This window comes from Hevea brasiliensis, chromosome 9, assembly GCF_030052815.1.
Source record: "Hevea brasiliensis isolate MT/VB/25A 57/8 chromosome 9, ASM3005281v1, whole genome shotgun sequence".
Lineage (NCBI taxonomy): Eukaryota > Viridiplantae > Streptophyta > Magnoliopsida > Malpighiales > Euphorbiaceae > Hevea > Hevea brasiliensis.
The window spans coordinates 14,111,803-14,132,981 of NC_079501.1; the positions used below are offsets into that span (position 1 = coordinate 14,111,803).

Genomic DNA, 21,179 nt, shown 5'->3' on the forward strand with positions numbered 1-21,179 from the left:
TGCTTTGGGCACTTCCTAGAATGGATTAAAAAGAAAAAGACGATTTAGCCCATATTCGTATGCCATAATATTTGTAAGAAAATGTGGGTTTTGAGAATTAAATGATAATTAATTAGGATGATTAAGTTTTGGAGAACTTAAAGCACTGGATTTAATAGCTGACATATAGCTTTTGTCAAAAAAAAAAAAAAAAAACATCTTGGGAATAGGAACAAGTGGCCTAAAATGGGTAAGCAAGAAAATATTGGCCAAGGCCCAGGCACCAGCCCACAGATCTCATCTGTTTTGTGACTCAATACAAGAAAAACCTTTAAACATGAGCTAAAAGGCCTTCCAGAGGGACCAACAACATAACTTTGCAAATGTGATATGCAAAACACAATTATTTATAAATTACACATAACAACAAGATTAATGAGATGTTTATATATATATATGTGCTTGTTAAAGTTAAATTACAATTAAATATGACATATGAAAGAATAATTAATTTTTAAATAAGGGAAAATACTTCCTATATATATATATTGAATATATCCAAATATTTTGTTCCATATATGAATTAATTTTTCTACTTCACTTGATGTTATTTTATTTGTTATTAATTTATATCCACCACTGAATTCTTAGCTTGGAGTTGTAGTGCTAAAAAATATCCGAGTTTTATCTGTCATTGATGAAAACAATGACAGGGCAAGTTGTCAAATTTTTATTATAATTATATGGAAAAAAAAAAGGAATTGCATAATTACTTCTTAGTAAAAATAAAATAAAACAATTAGTTTATAGATTAACCTAATTAAGTTGTGTAATCAGGGTAGCTTAATTAGTAATATGTATGGCGTCCATTTCATATAATTTGACAAGTTAAGGATTCAAAATTTATTTTCATTAAATTAAAATATTAATTCAAAATTTTTATTGATATTTTTATAAAAAAATTATTAATAGTCAATTTAAGAAAAATAAGAAAGGTAAATACTTTTACAACATGCACTCATTACACCTACACAAGAAGGAAAGCTTCCACCTACATGCGGCGGGGCCAACATTTCTCTTGTTTTATATATATATTCTTATTTTTATTAAAATTAAAGTATATCACTATAAGAAAGGTTAGATTAAACAGTAGTGATTTTTACTGCTAAATGTATAAAAATTATTATCTTAAATTTATGGCAACAATATATGAATTATTACATATTATTATTATTATTATAAATTTGTGGTTATAAGTATTTTACAATAAAATTATGATTGTAAGAGAAATTATTGACAATAACAATTATTACTGTAAAAAATTTTGAATAATAATAACAATTGTTCCTTTACTGTTATATGTTAGGTTATTGGTACCAAAATTAACATTATTGTAAAATTTTTATTACTAATTTTAATATTTAACATTTGTTGTAGTGTGTATTAATTTATCAATAATTATTTTTAAGTAATAGAAATGATATCCATCTTATTAATTATAGATAGTAAAACAAAATAAAAATAAAATAACTATTGAAAACACATAAAACTCGACTCGCATTTCAATCAGTAATATATATATATATATAATAATAATGCTATGTAATTGAAAATTATTAGAAAAAATCCACTGTGCCATCACTTTAAATGACAAAAACATATGGATGTTATATGTATATAATTGAAATTATTTTATTAATATTGATGCAAGATAACAAAAACATTGTTTGGTTAATTGTGTGTGTCTGTTATCAGTGAGAGAAGAGGGAATGAAGAAGAAGACATGGGAAGTGGGTAAATGAAGAGGGACATGGGAGTAGACTATGTCTATCACCATGTCTTCACGTGAAAGAGTGTCAGTTTATGGTTTGGCCTAATTCAATCCCAGCAACCTATCACCCCATATTAATTGCATTGAACCTCATCTGTTTGATTAATGTCTATCACTCTTATTTAACACTTGATGTGGGCATGTTATGGGGTCCTTTACCTCTCCCCAAATAGCTAAATCCAATTACTATCTTTCCATCATTTCCAAACATTTGCATATGCACATGGCATATCTCTACCAAAAGCTTGCAGATGAAGATCGATGCACGTTATATGTATATGTATAAAGCCATTTTTTATGGACATTAAATATATGATGACGACTTCCCTTTTGTATGCTACTCTTTTTCTTACTTTAGCTGGCTGGTTATACGAATACCGAGTAATTAATTATAATCTCTCATAAGAAGACAATATTGATATAGTTAATCTTCTTCTTATATTTATAATTCTTATTTGGAATGTTAATGCAGCGAGTTGAAGCTTTTTTTTTTTTTTTTAAAAAAATCTTAATTTCCGTTCAGTTTTATTATTATTATATTTTATATTTTGTTATTATGGAATAAATGTTAAAATAATAGATAGTATTAAAAAATAAAATATATATTTTATATAAATAAATCAATTTGTATTTAAATAAATAAACAGAAAATTTAAAATAAAATGGAGATCGCATAGTGTGTAATAACTAACGATCAATTTTGTTTGGAGGAGGTGGAGTAGAATAGTGAGGATTTTAAATATAATATTTTTTTTAAAGTAAAAATTTTCATAATTTTTTATTTAAAAAAATAATTTTTTTTAAAGATATTTAATTTTTTTTTAAATTATTGATTTGATGGTTAAAAAATAAGATTTTTATAGATTTATTTTATAAAAATTACAAGTCGTTCCAAAATACAAAACTATAGTTTTAGGCCCTTTCAAGACCTCCACTATTTTACAAAATCGCATCCCAAGTAGAGATTAAGAATTTGTTTGGGATTGTTGTTATATTTTGCTATCGTTATTTTCAAAATTATTGAATATAAGACTGTTATACAAATAATTTATTTTTATATGTTTGGTAATAAAATAAAAATTTTTTGAACACATATAAATTTTTTAACAATTATATTAAATAATAACATGTTAATTCTTTACTAAGTTATATCAAAATTAACTATTTGACTATAATGAAAAAAAAAAAAGAAACGAATAGAATTGAAGACAATTGAAAAAAAAAAAGAAAATGTATTGATTTTTTTATTATTAAAGTTTAAATCACATCACTAAGAATATATTAAAAAAATAATATTTTTAATAATATAGAATATTATCTAAAATAATGATATTAATTATATCACTCACCATGTCAGCACACAAAATACTCAATTTTGAAATCTTGTCAAAATAAATACTATAATTTGAAATTAAGTCAAAATTAATAAAAAATTGACTAAAATTAACTATTTATGTAAAATTTAACTTTTTTTTTTACTGTTAGACTCTTTTTTTTTTTTAATATGAACCTAATATTAAGAGAATTTATTTGCTACTATTATCATCGACTGTAATAAAATTCACATATAATTTAACATGACTAATAATTAGAATAAAATTATTTTATATATATATTTTATAATTTTTTTTAGCACCAGAAAGAGATTTCAATTTCAAGCATTCATTTTTTATTTTTTATTTTTTTTTAAATATCACCAAACGCTCAAAATCTACAAGATAATAATAAAATTCCATAAATTTATAGGGCTAATCTGGGTGTAGCGCAAATGGGGGAATGACCAAAAAAAAAATTTGTAGCAATGAAACGTTATTGGTTTATTTTTATACTCCCTCTAATAGAACAGAGTAATTAAAAACGGCAATGTATATTAACAAAATGGATAATTACACTTTGCCGGCAATCGAGATTGCCAGCAGAAGACACGCCAAGCCCAGTGCACGGTGAATGTTGCCATCTCTCTGTATGATTCTTCCAAAACTCACTCGTCGGTCACGTGCATCCCACCTTCCACACACCGCCCCCCAATGAAAATTTGTAGTAAAAAAAATAATAATAAATAACGAATTCTCTTTTTTTTTTTCTTTCTTTTATTTTTATTAATTTTACTAACTTCTTTCTCAGACAAGACCCTAGAAGTGGAAAACAAAGAGAGATGGGCAGGGCGATGATAACTGATAGGATCTATTCCTTAAAGTTTTCCTTTTTTTTTTTTTTTTTTTTTTTTCAGTGCATTAGAGTTCTTGGTTGTTATCTTGGGCGCTAAGAGGGAAACAAGTATCTTCGGCGCCTGTGTTCCATAAAAAATGGGCATAATTGGCAGCATAATAAGAATTTGTAGGGTCAGCGTTAATGGCTTCCAAGAAGGTTTCCTCTGCTGCCCACAAGTCCTTTCTTACCCTCCATAGAAAACTTGCATATTTGCTGTAGGCCTCAGCGTCTGGCGGCTCTACTCCAATTGCTCTCTTAAAGTAATCTTCCGCTCTGCTCACACAAACAAATATCTTAGTCAACAACTGCTTTTTAGGTAATTGGAAAAGATCTTTACATGAAAAGCGCGTGTGTGGTCAAGCCCAAGATATTTACCACGATACAAAAACCAAAACATGCCACATATTTCCTATCAAGACAACCCCACCGAAATATATTTGCAGACGACAATTTCAATTAAACGACTTGTACATTGTTTGGCGACTGGGAATAAACCCAGGAGATATTCTTCTTCTTCTAACAAGAATTTCTCTCAACTAGCTAAAATATCAACCTAATTGTAACATTATCTCCAAAAGCTACAACGGAAACGGGGAAGGAGGAAAATTTCACCAATAATGCCATAAGAATTTTTGAAAAAGACTTAAAAAATTAACAGAACAAAAAAATGAAGTTAGATTTATACCTGTCGTAGTCACGGGCGACGAGGTAGAGGAACTGAGCATAATTGGCGAGGAGGAGAGGATTATTAGGGTCTTGGGTCAACCCCGTTTGATATAGTTGCTCTGTTCTAAAATAATCTGCATAATCATCCGGCTCAACATTTGCTTTGATTGGTGAAACAAATTTCTGCATGGTCTCATGATCAAGAACTTGCATTTTTGAAGCTTCGTCTACAATGGAATTCCATACGCTTAACTCCTCTTCTCTCGTTGCTTGCCCTGATACAGACTGTGTCTCCCCTGTAGTCCCTAGAGAGGTTAGATGCGAAGCACCATCAGGAACGATTGTTCTAAATTCGTCCGAACGGTCGAACCATCCATCGCCGTCAGTTCCGCTGGCAATTGGCCGGACCTTGCCACCACCGCCATTGTTACCCCCAATAGAAGTTGATTTGCTACTTGAGGAAAATATTGAAAACGTTTTTACTGAGGAAGAATCAAACTTTTGATTCTTTTGGTCTTGAATTTCAACAATTGAGACACTTTCGTTGGGGGCTGCATAAGACCCAACTGATGGTGAGGCTGCAATTGCGGTGTTACAGCCCATAGAATATACGGTGAAGTTTGCAAGAAGAATCATCACATACACCATCAGAGTCGGTGTATGTGAAAACACTTGCTGAAATAACCAAACGAAGGAAGCGTGCATTTCTTTCTGCACCCGAACAATAATCCCTTGCAAATCTTCAGTGAATAGAAGCTCTCTCATATGCAAAGCATAGCTATGTAGTTCTCGAATTATAAACACCATGGAAGAGAACGCCTTTTTCACTGAACAATAAGCAGATTCCCCTGCATCCCTGAATCCCTCTTGCCATTGCATCTTTCTCTTTATCATTCGAAGCGAAAGCGGAAGGTCAACTTTGTTAGCCTTCCGTTCGATACTCGCTGGAATAGTATAATCCCTTCCGGACCAATCCGGTGGCTCTTGTTGGATTTCTGGCCACGGAGGCTCTACAGAATCCAGAGGGAATTGTCTCTGCTTCTGTAAACTTGAAGATTCTTCAGTGACACTATTGTAACTTTCTGCTCTACTCACGCCGTGATTATCTCTAGAATCTGAGACTACCTCTGATCCCGAATCCACTTCGCTACTACTATAGTCATCATCATCATTTGAGAGCCGAAATCTGAGCGCCAGCTCTTGGATTTTCTTGGAAAATTCTTCGTCCGAGAAGGCATCTAAGCTTGCACTGCAAGCTCTTTTTATAGAGTGAGCTCTCGACTTCGGATGCTCACAAGATCGAGACCTCTGGAGCTTCGTTGAAGAAGTGCCAAGCAGAGCTAACCGGTCTAGTCCGTGTACGTATCGGCAGACGAGCGCCACAGCTCCAGTTCCATCAGAACGGCACCATCTTTTAGAGGAAGGAGATGAGATTGCAGAGACTAGGGTTTGAGAGGAAGAAGGGGAATGAGGTATAATTGGCTGCGACCATTGAAAAGAGGTCGCATTTACTTTCACTCCCATTTTCTCAGTAGAAAGAAAGGTAAAGTTGATAACTTTCGAGAAAGGCTTAAAAAGCGAAACAGAGACTGAACAAAGACATGGAATCCAAGTTCCCCAAAATCAACAGATCTGATAAAAGAGTCTTTGCTTTATTTTTCCTTATCTAATTTTCTCTCCTTGAATCTTCTCCAACCTGAAAATCAAAGACAGCAACCAAATATGTCAAGGAAGGAATAACAATTTCAAATCAATGTCATCCAAATCTCTCACTCTTTTCCCACAGAGAAAATCAGATTCTGAGGCTTTGAAGTGCAAAATACTAACTAATAAATTTCTTGTCTCCATAACGGAACATTACTTTCCACGAAAATTGGATCGGTAAAAAGAAACCAAGAACCAACCCCCCCCCCAAAAAAAAAAAAAAAACGGCGAGTAAAACGACGAGAATGGAAGCGAGAGAGATCCAATAAAGGAGGAGAAGTTCAATATATAATGATAAAGTAGTGAGATTCGTGTAGACCTTGATGAATTTTTTAAGCTCCTCAGTAGTTTCCCCCTCGAACAAAATTCCGGCGAAGAACTCCGGCGAGAAGCTGCGGAGAGAACTACAAACCTCACTTTATCATAAGAAAGAAAACCCGTCCTCCGTCTCTTATATATTATACACACACACACTCAGTTGTGCTCTCTATCGAAAATTTAAAATTAAAAAAAAAAAAATTACTGACAATGCCAGTTAAAAAGAGCATAAAATACAAAATAATATGACAACCGTGCATGTGCAGAGCGGTAACTGAGAATTCAGGTAATCGGTGACCAAGAGACAAACTTGAAAAGCTTTCGGATATTTATTTAGTTTTTTACCAAAAATATATATATGATTTTTTTTAATATATATTAAATAATTATGAAAATAATTTTTAAAATTATAGAAATGAAAATTTATATATTATCATAAATAAGAGATGAACATATTTATTAAAATTTTTTAATTTAATTCGATTTTTTTTACTCATGTATAACGAATCATTAATGTTATAAAATTAAAGTTCATACAAAATTGAAAAATAAATGTTATTAAAAAATTATTTAATTTATAAATAACATAAGATTATTTTTACCTTATTAAAAATTTTAAAAAAAAATTTGTTTATTCTTTTCTACCCACCATGAGAGGAAACCGTGAGTTTGGAAGGAACGCTACGCGGTTGGTTTCACGGGCCTTCTGGATCTGATCTGGCAGTTTCTAAAGTACCACGTGTTCACACTGATCGCCGTCTCTCTTTTCATTGGCTACGTTGAACCGCGTCTTTAACACCGACTCTTCCTATACCTTTCGTGGCACGTGTGTAAAATATTAAATTCGCAGTGAATTTTATAGTTATTTTATTTTATTTTAAAATTTTAACATTTCAATATTTTTTTATTTTTTATTTTATATAATTAAATAAAGTAATATAACAAATATCATTTTAAATTAATAAAAATAAGTTAAATTATTTATATTTAGTAATAAAATTCAAAATAACATTATTTATTCAAATTAATATTTATTATATTAAATATTTAAAAATAAATCAAATATGAGAAAATTGTATTTTTATGATTAGTAAGCTAATAAATAATAAAAATAAGTAACATTAATAACGAAATTGATAGTAAATCATTTTAGATTATATTTAGTAAGCTAATAAATAATAAAAATAAGTAACATTAATAACGAAATTGATAGTAAATCATTTTAGATTATATTTAGTATAGCGTAATTAAAATTTTAATGTCATTGTGATTACATTATATAAAAAAAATTAATATAATAAAATAATAATTATATCATGTAATCAAAAATAACATAATAATCATTGATCACTATTATTATTACTATTATTATCTCTATCTTGTAACCATTATCATTACTGCGATAACAACTTAATCACTACTCTCACTATTTAGTCAATGTCGTATTGATGACTACTTAATTATTGTTATTGTCATAATTATCATTACTTAACTATTACTATCACTTGACTACTAATCATTGTAACTATTACTGTTATAGGTAAATTAAATATTAAAATAAAAATTACTACTACATTATACTAATATTTTTTATTTTATAATAATGTAATAACAATTTTATTAATCACATTATAACTTTAGTTATATTATATAATTGATTACATTACATTATATTTCGTTTTATCAAGCAAAGTATTAAGGATTAGGTATATGATATTCAAAATTTTAAAATATTTTAAAATGTATATAATATTATTTAATTAATTTTAATATAATTTTATTGATTAGCCCTTTCAAAATAAGTATTAAATAAATATTATTATTGTGTCTTAGCAGTATCTATATAAAAATTACAAATTTAAATTGATGCACTGTATCTAAATTTATTAGTGTTATATATATTTATATATATTTCTAATAAATTAATAAATTCTTTATAATAATCGAATCAAGTAAAATAAAAATTTGTATATTACTATAATTATATTATATTTTTTATTTGGCGGCTCTCCTCCGCCGAATGTTAACATCCTAAGTTCCTAACTCTGCACCTAACCTTGACCTCTTTTATATATTTAATGTACTTATCAGGCGTTGTCTCTTCAAATTCTTTTTGGAGAAGCCTATGTTGAAAAATGACAAAATAAAATGGGAATTATAATCTAATAATAATAAAAAAAAGAAATGATAAATATCTAGTCGAAGGGCTAAGAGTTGATTCATTGACGGTCCAAAATAAAAGAAGTTGACAAGAGGAGCGCTGTATTTGCTGCAACTTGATGCTCCATGTTTAAGTCAGGAGGGGAAGTGATTTCCAATGAGCTTCCACAGTGATTGTGACATTAATTAATTATTTACTTTTATACGTAACGTTAATCGACGCCTATATTTCTTATTGGAAGATTTATTTTTATTATAGTGGTTGTGATTCATTCTTCTATCAAATTATTTCTCTTTAGTCGCCATTCACATGATGAAGATATTATTATTTTAGAAATTTCTTTGCAACTTGAAGGTGTGCTTAATTATTGTATGATTGATTATTATTAATTGAAATCAGTTGGTACTTGCTAATGCCTGTCTGGTTCGATTGCAATGTACCCCACAGTATGAGTGGCCACGATTAGAAAAACGTCGCTTACATTTTCTAAATCGCTCGATTAAGTTTAATAAAATAATAATTATGAATCAAATTATTATAAAATAACTTAGAAAACAGCTTCTAAATCATTAGTTTCGATTCAAGCATTTATTTAAAAGGTAATTTGAAAAAGAATGGTTCAAAACAATTTAAAAAATAATTTAAAAGCAATTTAAGAATAATTTATGAAGGACAATTTAGAAAAAAAAAATGAGAAAAATTTTATTAATTTATAATTAAAATATATTTAAAAAATTTTATTTTTTTTAGAAATATTTCCATCAAAATAAATAAAAAAAAATAAAATTAATTTATCTTTAAAAAAAATTTAGCAATAAAAGACTTCGACTTGATTAAAAAATTACAGATGAAATTAATTTTTTTAAAAAATAAAAAAATATAAACTTAATTTTGTCTATGTATCATTTTGGAATTTAAAAGTATCGAAGTTTACAGTTCTATTACTTACTATTTTTCCAAAAATTTATGATAATTTGATAATTGGTATAAAAGATAAAAAAAAATAGAGAGTATTAAAAATTTTATCGAGAATGAAAATAATAATAGAATAATTGAAATAGTATTAAAAAATTTAATAAGTGTATAAAATAATAAAGTAGAAAAATTGAGAATTCAAAAAATATAGAAAAAATTGTTTAAAGAATTTGAGAGAAATTGAGAGTATTGAGAATTAAATCAAAAAGAGCATGGAGAATAATTGTGTAGATAATTTAAAATATATATAAATGAATTATGAGTGAGATGGGGTATTTATTTAATTTTTTGTATTTAAATTATCAATTTAATCCGATTCAAACTATCAGTTCAATCTGATTTAAAATTGTCCGTTAACTATTTTTGAAAAATATAAATCTGAACCAAATTATAAAAGAATGATTTTGATTCGATTTAAAGTCAATTATAATTTTAACTAGTTTCAATCTGATTTTAACTAAATAGATTTCGATTCGATTTCAGTTCAAAATCAAACCGTAACTACCCCTATCCCACAGTACATGTGGGGCCATCGAGGTAGGGCTACCATTTATCCACAGCCTGGCAGTGGCACATCCTCACCGTCCCTTTTCACATTATTTAATAAAAAATTAAGATTGGTTGGGTTTGTTTCCCATTTGCATTATTTAATCTCAAATTCAGTGCCAATGCAGCACAGATTGTAAGAATATTTTTCATTGGGAAGTTTAAATATTTGGCAAATTTGAGAGGTATGTCCTTGCAGGGTGTGACCCGATAGTATTGCGTAGCCTTCGAGTAAAGTTTCAACTCCCACTCTGCTACATTGGGATCATTTTGATTCCGTTAACAACTTCAACCATGTGATGATATGGCTAATATTTTAGTGATATTTTTATTTAAATAAAATATTCTCTCTCATGTCCATCGCCATCAACTGAGCCACTAATTAGGAGTTGAACAATAATAACCAATGGGAGAAGCATAGATTGCGAGAGACCAATCACGTGATAAAAAAAATAAAATAAAATCTGATTATATCAGTTATATATATGGAATAGTAACGCGCACTTAAAGTGCCCAATATGGTGGCAATATGAGGTAAAGACAAACAAGACTTTGCAAAGAGAAAATGGCCAATCCGATTAATTGATGATTACGAACAGTACATAACAATTATGAAAGGGAACTATAAAGAAAAAAAGAATCATATATAAGGCTCTTTTAGCATTATTATTTAAAATAATATTAAAAAAATTATTTTTTAAATATATTAATTAAATAATATTAAAAATAATTAAAAATTAAATTTAATAAATAATAATAATAAAAATTTTAAAATAATAAAATGATTTTTTATAAATAGTTTTTTTATTTTTTATTTAAAATAATACTTTTATTTAAAAAAATAATTTCATAAAATATTATCGATTTTTAATATTCAATTCATATCATCAAAATGAAATGATCTAATCTATCATTCTCTGTTTCTCTAATGTGAATTAGGTGAATTTTGCGAAAGAACAGTTGAGTAGCTAGCTCCTATGTAAAGTCATAATTACCATCATGTGGAAACAACTATAAATTGCCAGACAAATCCCAAAAGAGATTAACCTTGTCTATAAGGCAGCTTCTCTTCGAGGGAAACACTCAACCGCCCGAACTACAATATGTCCATCTATTTCTTCTCCCTCTTCGTATTTTATTCTCGTTATTACTAATTTAGGTACTCCACTACATATCGCCATTAACAAATCTTTCTTTCTTTTGTCTTATTATTTTTTTTGTTTTAAATACAACGCTCAAAATTAATCTCATATTTTGAATGTGTTATCGAATGGCTTATCATTGAAACAGAAAGTTATGCAACTCGCTAACACAATCATTTGAGGGTGGACCCTATAGTAAAAGGCAGCTTTTCTCTTCAAGGGGATTACAACACTACCCTTCATATCATCGTTATTACTAATTTATATGTGCATTCAACTCCATCTCTTATTAACATTTATCTTCTTTAATTATCTAAAAGAATTCGTATTTTAACTGCTGGGCTGGTGTTTATAGGATCAGTAATAAAAACAAAAGAGAAACACACAGTTGAATGAATGGACATGGAAGAAGAGATATCACAGCTAGCTAACGCTGGATATTCGAATACAGAATATGCAGGAAATGGGCAGCAAGAGAGAATGTAATCATCATCTCTGACAGAGATCGAAGGTGCAGATATCCATACTTCCATTAAGCACAAAATTAAAAATGGATCGAAAATGTTGCACTAGCTTGGCTAGTACATGATCAGTGAACTGCATTTACGTGGCTTTTTGCTTCAGCCACACTTCAATGGCAATTTTAGGGAAGTTTTGTATCGCACAAGATACCACAAAAAGGCCACGTTTTGTGGGGTAAAAGCAATGCCCCAAGCCAACAAACCCATCTTTATTGCCTGAAATTTCATGTCCTTTTTATGTAAAGAGGATGGTGAGCTGCATTATTCCATGGACATCAACATCCCATGGACATATTCTGGGTTGAAAACGACTATACCTATGGCTATGGACGATATCATCGTAGACCATATTTAGTTGCAGAATCCTAAACATTAAACAAATATCTTTAGAAAATCATCTAAAATATAAGAACATAAATGAAATCCATCTTCAATATTGCACTAAAACCATGTATGGTTTATCTTGTTATTCAAATCTATTTTAATTTTGTTGATTTGATTCTTTTGAACTCAGCATTACTTATAATTTAACTGAAAAAGTTTACATAATTGTACGATACAAATCCAATCATAGACTATTTTCCTTTTTCTTTGCTCTCTTGTTCTTATAAATAATCATTATATTTTTATTTATTAAAAATATATATAAAAAGAGAGAGGGCATATATTATCATTAATTATTCAATTAAACTTTCTAAGGACTAATTATTTTTGTAAGAACTAAGATGATACAATATGTGAAGTTTGTTGTGGATTAGAAAGGAATGAAAGGAGCAGGTATATATAGTAGAGAAAATCTGTTTCATGTTTATTTGTCTAATCTTGATGGGAAATAAAGATTGAAGGGCGTGGAAACTCATCATTGTTTGGTAGCGAGAGAGAAAATATCGAAGAGAAGGAAAACATAGAGAGTGGGCAGTGGGGTCTTCTCTTCTCATCTTCCTTGACATATGAGCACCTCTTCAAAGATTGGACACAGACATGCAGACACTAATGCCACGCCAATCTCCTTATCTCCTCATCTTCTCGTCTTTCTTCCTCTCCCACTCAATGCAAACAACTCCTTTGCATTTGACAGCTCCATCTCTCCTTCTCAACAATTTCTCATCTTCATTCCCCACACCAAATTATTTAAAAATAAATTCATGCTTAAAAGATAAGATAAGCCCCTTCTCAATAATTAAATGTTTATTTTAATTATGTTGCACATTGACCTCATTACATGCATCACCATAACGATGAGTTTTATTCTCTTTTATGTTCGTCATATGTATTATTATACAATTTTATATAAAAAATAAACAAGGAATTTAATTTATGCGATTGAAAATAAGTGGAAAACATAATAATATTATTAGAATGTACTATCATCAATGCTCTCTCTTCGTCTCATTTCGAATAATGGTTTAATTTTTTTTTTTTTTAAACTTTCCTAATCTCTTTATATTATATTGTTAAAATCTTAAATATATTTATTATGAACTATATAATCTCTCGCATCTTACTAGGCCCTTTTATATGTATCTTGCAGTCGTCTATGGAAATGCTAGCTATTTTGTTTTTCTTATAATAAATAAGGCCGAGGACAACAACTTTTTGTCTTATAAACAAGATCATATCTGCCACGGCTTGTAGGTGACGGACTAAATTTGCCTCATGCATATCATACATAAATTTGCCAAAACTTGCAAAGCTACAACTTAAGTTTGGTCATTTTTACATGCTACGTGTGCCTTCATTAACCCCTCCAGCTAATTCATTCCTTCCTTTGCGTATGGTCCATAGAATATAGCTCTATAGGCAAAATGACTCTTAATTTTCTATATTATAAAGTAAAGATCAAATTATTGAATTATTAGCACAATGACCCAAATAATGTGTAAATAACTATATATTTTGTTTCTTTATTTTAATTTAACTTTGGTTGTGATTTAAATTTAAAACTTCATAATTTTGAAAATAATTTTTATATATTTTAATTTATGTATAATTTTAATAAATTTATTTGAATGATCAAATTTAATTTTGATTGTATTATTATTATTTTTTTAAACTTTATTTTTGGACTGATGTATTGACTTTGGGCAGCTAATTGCGCTTGTATTGTGATAGAATCACCTAGGGCTTGGGCTAGGGGCTAACATGGCCCAATAATTTGTCAAGACTTTGGGCTTTTCAAAAGGCGCTCATTTCGGCCTCAACGGCGACGTGACTTCAAAATTCCGCTATAAGGCATGGCGGGAGATCAATTTTTTACGGTTACCTTTTCCCGCTAAAACACCTAAAATTTTTCTCCCTCTTTTTTCTTATTTACAGCTCGCCAAAACCCCCCTTTCTTATTTTTGATTTTCTCTCCATCCAAACGTAATTCAGTTTTTTTCAACTGCACAATGCCTTCAATCGCAGCGTGCAATTCTTCTCCCCACAAGGTAATGGTGCCCGTCAAATCGGAAAAGCCCAGCGAGATCTCTCCATCCAATGCTCAATCAACCACGCCTCAGAAGCGGAAGTTGAGATCTAACGGACCGCTGGTGCAGGAAACCCTGGTATCTTCACTGGTGAAGCGGAAATCGCCTCGTCGATGCTTGAATTCCAGCCCTATTTCCCCTGCAATTGTAGGCATTTTGCTTTCTTCTGCGATTCTTCCATTTTTGTGAAATTGGAGCTTAATAATAGTGTTGAATTTTTTTTAAAAAAGGAAATAAAAGATTAGTTATTAATCCTGCAATCATGGAATTCAACAAAAAGGAAAATGAAGATGTTCAGATGTATAATCTATTGATATTATTTTCCAGCAATTCAGCACCTGAAAATGTTTTTTTGGTGGGGGTGTTCAGCAGAAGTGGTGGGGAACAGGAAATGTTTAGCAAGGCCATCTTGTGTGAGGAAATGAAATGAACCAAATTGAGTTGATCGTGGGTGTGGGTGTGATTGTGTGTTTGAGAGAGGGAGACATTTAATCTTCATTGTTCAGTTTTTCCTCTCTTTCTTTGCATCGAAGCATATGTCATAAGGTTTGTTGATTTGCTATTTTGCAGGAAATTGAGAAGGATTCTAGCAAACAGCAAGAGAAAACGTGCGAAATCCCACCAAAGAAATTGCACGATAATTTCACAGGCAAACCGAGTTGGAATCCTAGAGGCAAGTGCGATTATAAGCGTTCACGATATCGCATTAAATTTTCCACAGATCTTAAAGATTAACTAATTTTGTTTTGTTTTATTTTTTTAATTTTAGATATAGGGCAAATTAGTGCACTGAAAGAGGCTTTGCATGTATCAACTGCTCCATCTGTTGTTGTGTGCCGTGAGGATGAGCAGAAAAGGATTTTTGATTTCTGTAAGGCGTGTATAGAACAGGAAAAGGCTGGAAGTTTATATGTGTGCGGGTGCCCTGGGACGGGGAAGTCATTATCAATGGAGAAAGTGAAGCAACATTTGGTTGATTGGGCTAAAGAGGTAATAAATTATTGTTCTATTTGTTTGTCTTCCTTTCTTTCAAAAAAAAAAAAAATCCAATAAATTATGATTTCTCAAGGATGTTAGATGAAAGGTGCAGTTTGATTTTTCAAGTGCTTATTTCGTTTTCAATTGAATTAGTTTGATTTCCCCACTTGAGCTTTGCATTTAAATTGTGAAATTTACATTGTATGGTTCACTATAGGTTGATTTGTTGTCCATGATTATGGCCTAGTTTTTTTTATGTCAGTTTGTATAATAAACACAATCTGGTCCACAGTTTTACCAGCAATTGCTTTGGTGCTTAATTGTCTCTATGTTGCAGTTCCTGATTTTATCCTGTCCACAACTGGGTTGCTTTGGCTTATGCGTCATAAATGTTGCAACATATCCATAATTTGCCTCCCTAATTTTCTTTTGTTGAACTACTGAATAGTTACTTTGAAAATGTTTCTACTTTTTCAAAATCTGCAGATAATAAGTCACTGTTACGTTAGTGCTGAAACATTTTCTCCAGTGACTTTGCAGGCGTTTCTAAGTAATAGGTCTTATCAGTTGTGCGAGGGAAGGTTTAAGTTGTGTTTCTTGAGTAATGAAATAGATGCTCAGATTTTGTTCTTGTCCCTTCTATTTCTGTCCTCTATTTGGTTAAGAATGGAGCATTTAATAATTAAGCACTCTCAAAATTATGCATCTAAACAAATATCAACTAGTGAGTGTTTCTCATGCCTAATTAAAAGATTAACAGGCATGAATAATTGATGGAACTTGAACATTGCAACTACTTGAACTTTAGACCCAAAGTGCAGTAGTCAAACCCTTTACAACTTCTGGTTTCATGCACTAGTTGTTTATGTGTTTATTGCTCTATGTTCTGTTCTTTCTGACCATCAATGCTGATGAAGTTGTTCTCTGTACCAGATGGGTTTAAAGTGTCCAGATATGTTGAGCATGAATTGTACTTCTCTAGCAAATATATCGGAGATTTTCAGCAAGGTACTGAATGAAGCATCTGTTCCACTGGATATTCACATACCACATATGCTTACCAGCTGATTTTTCTTGCTAGATAATGGGCAAAAACCTCCCAAGAAAGAGAATAAATGGATCTGCTTCACCTCTACAACATATTCAGAACTTGTATTCTCAACAGCAGCAGTCATCTGGCTCAAACATGACGTGAGAATCTTGTCCTTTGCTTGTGTGCTCATATGCGCCCCTCTTTCCCCCTTCCTCTGTGTGTGTGAGTGTGTGTGTGTGTGTGTGTGTGTGTGTGTGTGTGTGTGTGTGGATGGGCAATCTGATACAATATGAACTCTCTATAAGCAGATAAAATAGAATATGAAAATTGATGCATGCATTAGAATTTGATGAATCATTTTCTGCCATATTGAGTATAAATCATTTTTTGGAGCTAAAATTTTCCCTTTACAGGTTAATAGTTGCTGATGAGTTGGATTACTTGATCACTAAAGACAGAGGTGTCCTTCATGATCTTTTCATGCTTACAACTTTCCCTTTTTCTCGATGTATATTAATAGGTATGAGGAAAATATCTCATTTGGAAGCTTTTGCTCATTTCTATGAAGTTTTCTATATGGACTACTTTCTTTGGGATCTTGAATTTGCTTTCTAGTTGCCACATGCAAAGCATGAACTAAATGTACCAATTTACTTTGCAGGCATAGCAAATGCCATAGATCTAGCAGATCGTTTTCTTCCAAGACTTCAGTCAATGAATTGTGAGTTTTATCGAATTTATCTATTTCTTGCGATCTTCATGGGCTATGGGCTATAAGAAATGAGTGTATTTTGTCGCTATTCTATTGATATGCTACGCATTATCGCCCAAATATCATTGATCGTATCATGCCTGGCTCTGTACCATAAATAATAGAATTAAGTTTACTGAATGGTGCACTTACCCTAGTTTGTCAGTGGCAGAGGCAATATGGTACAAATACAATGTGAATACTTCATGCGTTGCTAATTTTTTTTTGCCACCCCTATTTCAACTTATAAACCAATTCTTTTGAAAAATGAAGTTGCTAGCATTTTTTATGCTGCACGTTTTGTCAGTTTATTGTTTCGATTATTGAGAATGCTTTATAATTTAGGAGATGTACTTACTTGCTGGTTCATCCACTTTCTTCTGATAGGCAAGCCTATGGTTGTGAATTTTAGAGCCTATTCAAAGGATCAAATCCTCAGAATACTTAAGGAGAGGCTGATGGTAATTCCTATGCTCAATTTTTGCTTTTATTTTATAGAGTAAATTGTCCCTGATAAAGTTTCAAATAAAAATAGAGAATTGAAATATTGCCAACTTATGGAAGATTTAATTTACATTACATGAGCATGCAAATAGCTTTGCAATATTGCCTAGAACCACTATGGTTCTGAAATCCAACAATTTTTTTAATTTACATTACAACATAAAAGTTATTATAATTATTAGTTGGGAATGAGTGATCTATTGAATGCATCACCAGCATATTTTATTATAATGTAACCTCTTTTACTAATTAAAATTTTTAGAATGTATTTGTTTACTAGACAGTATTTTATATATATATACACGCGCGTGCGTACGCACACACACACATTTGAAAATGGATTTGGTTACCAGGTAGTATCATATGACAGCTAAAATAGTTACTACTAGTGGAAACCTGGTTATTTACTATTATTCTCTGAGATTCTTGTCATTGTAATGTTTGAAGCACATTACTAGGTTGTATATCTCGGGAAAGATTAAAATTCCAATACAGCTTGGAAGTCTGATTTTATTTACTTTTCTTTCGGATGGTCAGCTTATATGCTCTTTTATTCAACTTGTGTTTGTTTTTTTTAAGCTTCAACTTGTGTTTGTTAAATATTTCACATTTTGAGTATCATATATTGCATGAAATGGAAAAAAAAATGACCCACTAATTCTAGGATTAATTTGAGAATTCTAAAGGCCCATTTGTATCATATTCTAAGAACCAAACCAAATATATTTAGCATCAAGTTCTTGATTCACTCTCCATGTATTGCTTATTGTCAAGAATTTGAGATGTCGTTACACAAAATGGTTTCTGAATTAAAATAAAAGAATATGAATTTTGAAATGTTGGAGAAAATCAAATATTGGTGCATACTGTGATTTGTGATAACAGGCACTACCTTGGACTGTTTTTCACCCACAAGCATTGGAGCTCTGTGCCAGAGTAAGTCATGATTTTTGTTTTGATGTGCTATGGTGAATCAGTTTTCGTTTTCTTCAATTGACCTATGGCCACTAACTATTGACTGCTTTACTATAACCAGAAAGTTGCAGCTGCTTCTGGAGACATGAGGAAAGCACTATGTGTTTGCAGGCATGTGTTATCTGTTTTTGTTTCACTTCTTTTAGGTTTGTTTGTAGTTAGAGTAAATTGGTGCATGCTAGTGATGAGTTGGTAATGGAACATGATGGTGTTTGTGCTTTCTTCAATTTGGGCTTTGGTAGGTGGCAGTATAACTAATGTTCTTTATTTTCTTTTTCTTTTAGGAGCGCAATTGAGATTCTAGAAGGAGAATTGAGAGAATCTGCAAGCAATCTGAGTTCATCTGCAGTGGAGAATGAGTTGCCCCATCCACAAACAGCGCCAGCTTGTGAATTCTTTAAAAAGCAGGAATCCATGATTGTAAGTGCTCACTGTTAGTATCACTTTTAAAACTTTGTTTGCTGTACTGATTACAAGCATGCTCAAATGAGTATTCTTCTCAGTGATCCCTGCAGTCCCAATTGAACAAACACGTTGACTGATGAGGTCAACAATCTGACTTGAAGCAATCAATTCTTGTTGAAGTGTCTCCATTAGCATTGCTATGCTCTTCAGTTTTGTAAGAAACATTAATGGATTCAGTTCCACTTTGACATGATGGAATGTATTGCGTTCCTTTTCCATTTTCATCGTCCACCTGCCTAATTGCATGCCCTAAGCTATGCTTAGCCTTCGACTGCTTAATCACAATGCCAGTTGTGTTCAAGCTAGTAAAGAGATTTGATTGTAGGAAGGATTTTGTTGCTACTAGACCTTCCTAGGCTATATCATTTTCATTTTAGATCCATTTAAGTTTGATAGCAAACTGATTGTTTTCTTACTTATTCTTATGTAATAATGGTTTTCCAGTTTTGTCCTCGAAGTTCATCCTATATTAGTTTCTGATATAATTGAAGATATTTTTTGTCCCTAATAACTTTTCAAATTCTGAATGAACTATAGGTGGGAATTGATCACATGGCTGTTGCTTTGTCAAAAGCATATAGATCACCTATAGTGGACACCATTCAATCTCTTCCTCAGCATCAACAAGTAAGTTGCATTAGCAACATTGTAATTACAAATTGAACTATTAAAGTATTTGACTGAAAATTGGTTTTCCATGACACCGACCTTCAGGCTTTCAATCCTTACATCCATATAATATATTTTTCTCCAAATCTAAAGACATTAATATATTTTTCTTTCCTCCTTTCCCCCTTTTCGGGATCTTTTGTTTTAATGATCAAGTATCTGGAATTCAGTGTTTCAATGAATTGTGAACTGCAGATGATTCTATGTGCTGCTGTGAAGTTTTTCCGAGGAGGAAAGAAGGATACCGTCATAGGAGAGGTGTGCTCACTTTTTTTCCTTTTTCTTTTTTATTTTTTAAATAATAATAAATAAAGATTACAGTAAACATCCGGAAGTTGTTGATGGTATCTGATCTTGTTACGTGTACGCAGCTGAACAAATCTTACATAGACGTATGCAAGTCAACAATGATACCACCAGTTGGAGTTTTGGAATTTTTGAGCATGTGTCAAGTGTTAAATGACCAGGTAATAAAGAAATACTTTATGTTTTAGCTCGTTCTTGGTGAAATATTTCGGTGGTAATAATCAAACCTCTCTTATGTGTTTGCACGTGTTAATATTGCACTTTAAGTCCTTAACTATGTTGAGCAAAAAGTTATACCTTATTAGAAGATTTGTCCTTCATCAAAATGTTAATAGAAGCATGATTCCAAGTGCAGGGGATTCTCAAACTGGGTCAGTGTCGTGATGATAAATTGAGAAGACTGAACCTAAAAATAGATGCAGCTGACATCACATTCGCATTGCAGGTATTAGTTTCTTCATATTCCCTTAACTTTTTTCCCCCTTATTATTGTTTCGTTTCTTATATGTTCATGCAACAGGGTGTCCGTTTCTTTCGGAATTGTCTTCAATGATTCTGTTAAGTAGATGTACTCGTTCTGGTTCAACTTGGAATTTAATGGCTGTTGATCATTAGGCTTTCCGCCAAATCCAGATTAAAGGTTGGCATGCAATGGTTTTTGAGTTATTGTTTATTCCTAATTTGTTTTTGTATTAAATTTTTTCCTATGATTGTTTCATTGTGTTTCAGCTGTCAGCATGTTAACAAGTTTGATGACAAACATTTGGGTTCTTACATGCCAAAACATAGAAGATGGTAATCATTTTCCAGCAACCTAGAGGGTTTTTACCTGCAGACATATCGACGCAAGATTAATTCATTACATAATTTGTAATTAGTCACACTTTTTTAATGTTAATAAATGGGCTATGGTTATGTTCTCTGTTCCTTCAATAAATTTTTATCACTGTCCGTGCTGGTGATGAATCTCACCTAA

The 21,179-nt window shown here is 31.1% G+C and overlaps 2 protein-coding genes across 2 annotated transcripts; one reads left to right on the top strand and one right to left on the bottom strand.

Annotated features, from left to right (window-relative positions):
- Window positions 1-3,658: 3,658 nt before the first annotated feature.
- On the bottom strand, window positions 3,659-6,867 carry LOC110649006 (uncharacterized). The gene is made up of 3 exons (XM_058153026.1): window positions 6,711-6,867; window positions 4,707-6,383; window positions 3,659-4,294 (listed from the first exon to the last, which is right to left on the bottom strand). The coding sequence occupies exons 2-3, from the start codon at window positions 6,209-6,211 to the stop codon at window positions 4,045-4,047; spliced, it is 1,755 nt and encodes a 584-aa protein (XP_058009009.1). The 5' UTR covers window positions 6,212-6,383; window positions 6,711-6,867; the 3' UTR covers window positions 3,659-4,044.
- Window positions 6,868-14,313: 7,446 nt separating this feature from the next.
- Window positions 14,314-21,140, top strand: LOC110649003 (cell division control protein 6 homolog B). Its single transcript, XM_021803399.2, has 17 exons — window positions 14,314-14,669; window positions 15,093-15,195; window positions 15,292-15,512; window positions 16,434-16,508; window positions 16,582-16,691; window positions 16,947-17,053; window positions 17,195-17,254; window positions 17,672-17,745; window positions 18,674-18,724; window positions 18,825-18,874; window positions 19,048-19,183; window positions 19,766-19,855; window positions 20,093-20,155; window positions 20,269-20,364; window positions 20,559-20,648; window positions 20,724-20,843; window positions 20,933-21,140. The coding sequence occupies exons 1-16, from the start codon at window positions 14,445-14,447 to the stop codon at window positions 20,754-20,756; spliced, it is 1,584 nt and encodes a 527-aa protein (XP_021659091.2). The 5' UTR covers window positions 14,314-14,444; the 3' UTR covers window positions 20,757-20,843; window positions 20,933-21,140.
- The last annotated feature ends 39 nt before the right edge of the window (window positions 21,141-21,179 follow it).

Excerpts from the sequence above, each read along its gene's own strand:
- LOC110649006 (XM_058153026.1), bottom strand. The coding sequence starts at position 6,211 with ATGGGAGTGAAAGTAAATGCGACCTCTTTTCAATGGTCGCAGCCAATT. Across the intron at positions 4,295-4,706 it reads GTCGCCCGTGACTACGACAG|AGCGGAAGATTACTTTAAGA; the intron begins GTATAAATCTAA and ends TTGTGTGAGCAG.
- LOC110649003 (XM_021803399.2), top strand. The coding sequence starts at position 14,445 with ATGCCTTCAATCGCAGCGTGCAATTCTTCTCCCCACAAGGTAATGGTG. Across the intron at positions 15,196-15,291 it reads ACCGAGTTGGAATCCTAGAG|ATATAGGGCAAATTAGTGCA; the intron begins GCAAGTGCGATT and ends TTTTAATTTTAG. Across the intron at positions 15,513-16,433 it reads TGGTTGATTGGGCTAAAGAG|ATGGGTTTAAAGTGTCCAGA; the intron begins GTAATAAATTAT and ends TCTCTGTACCAG.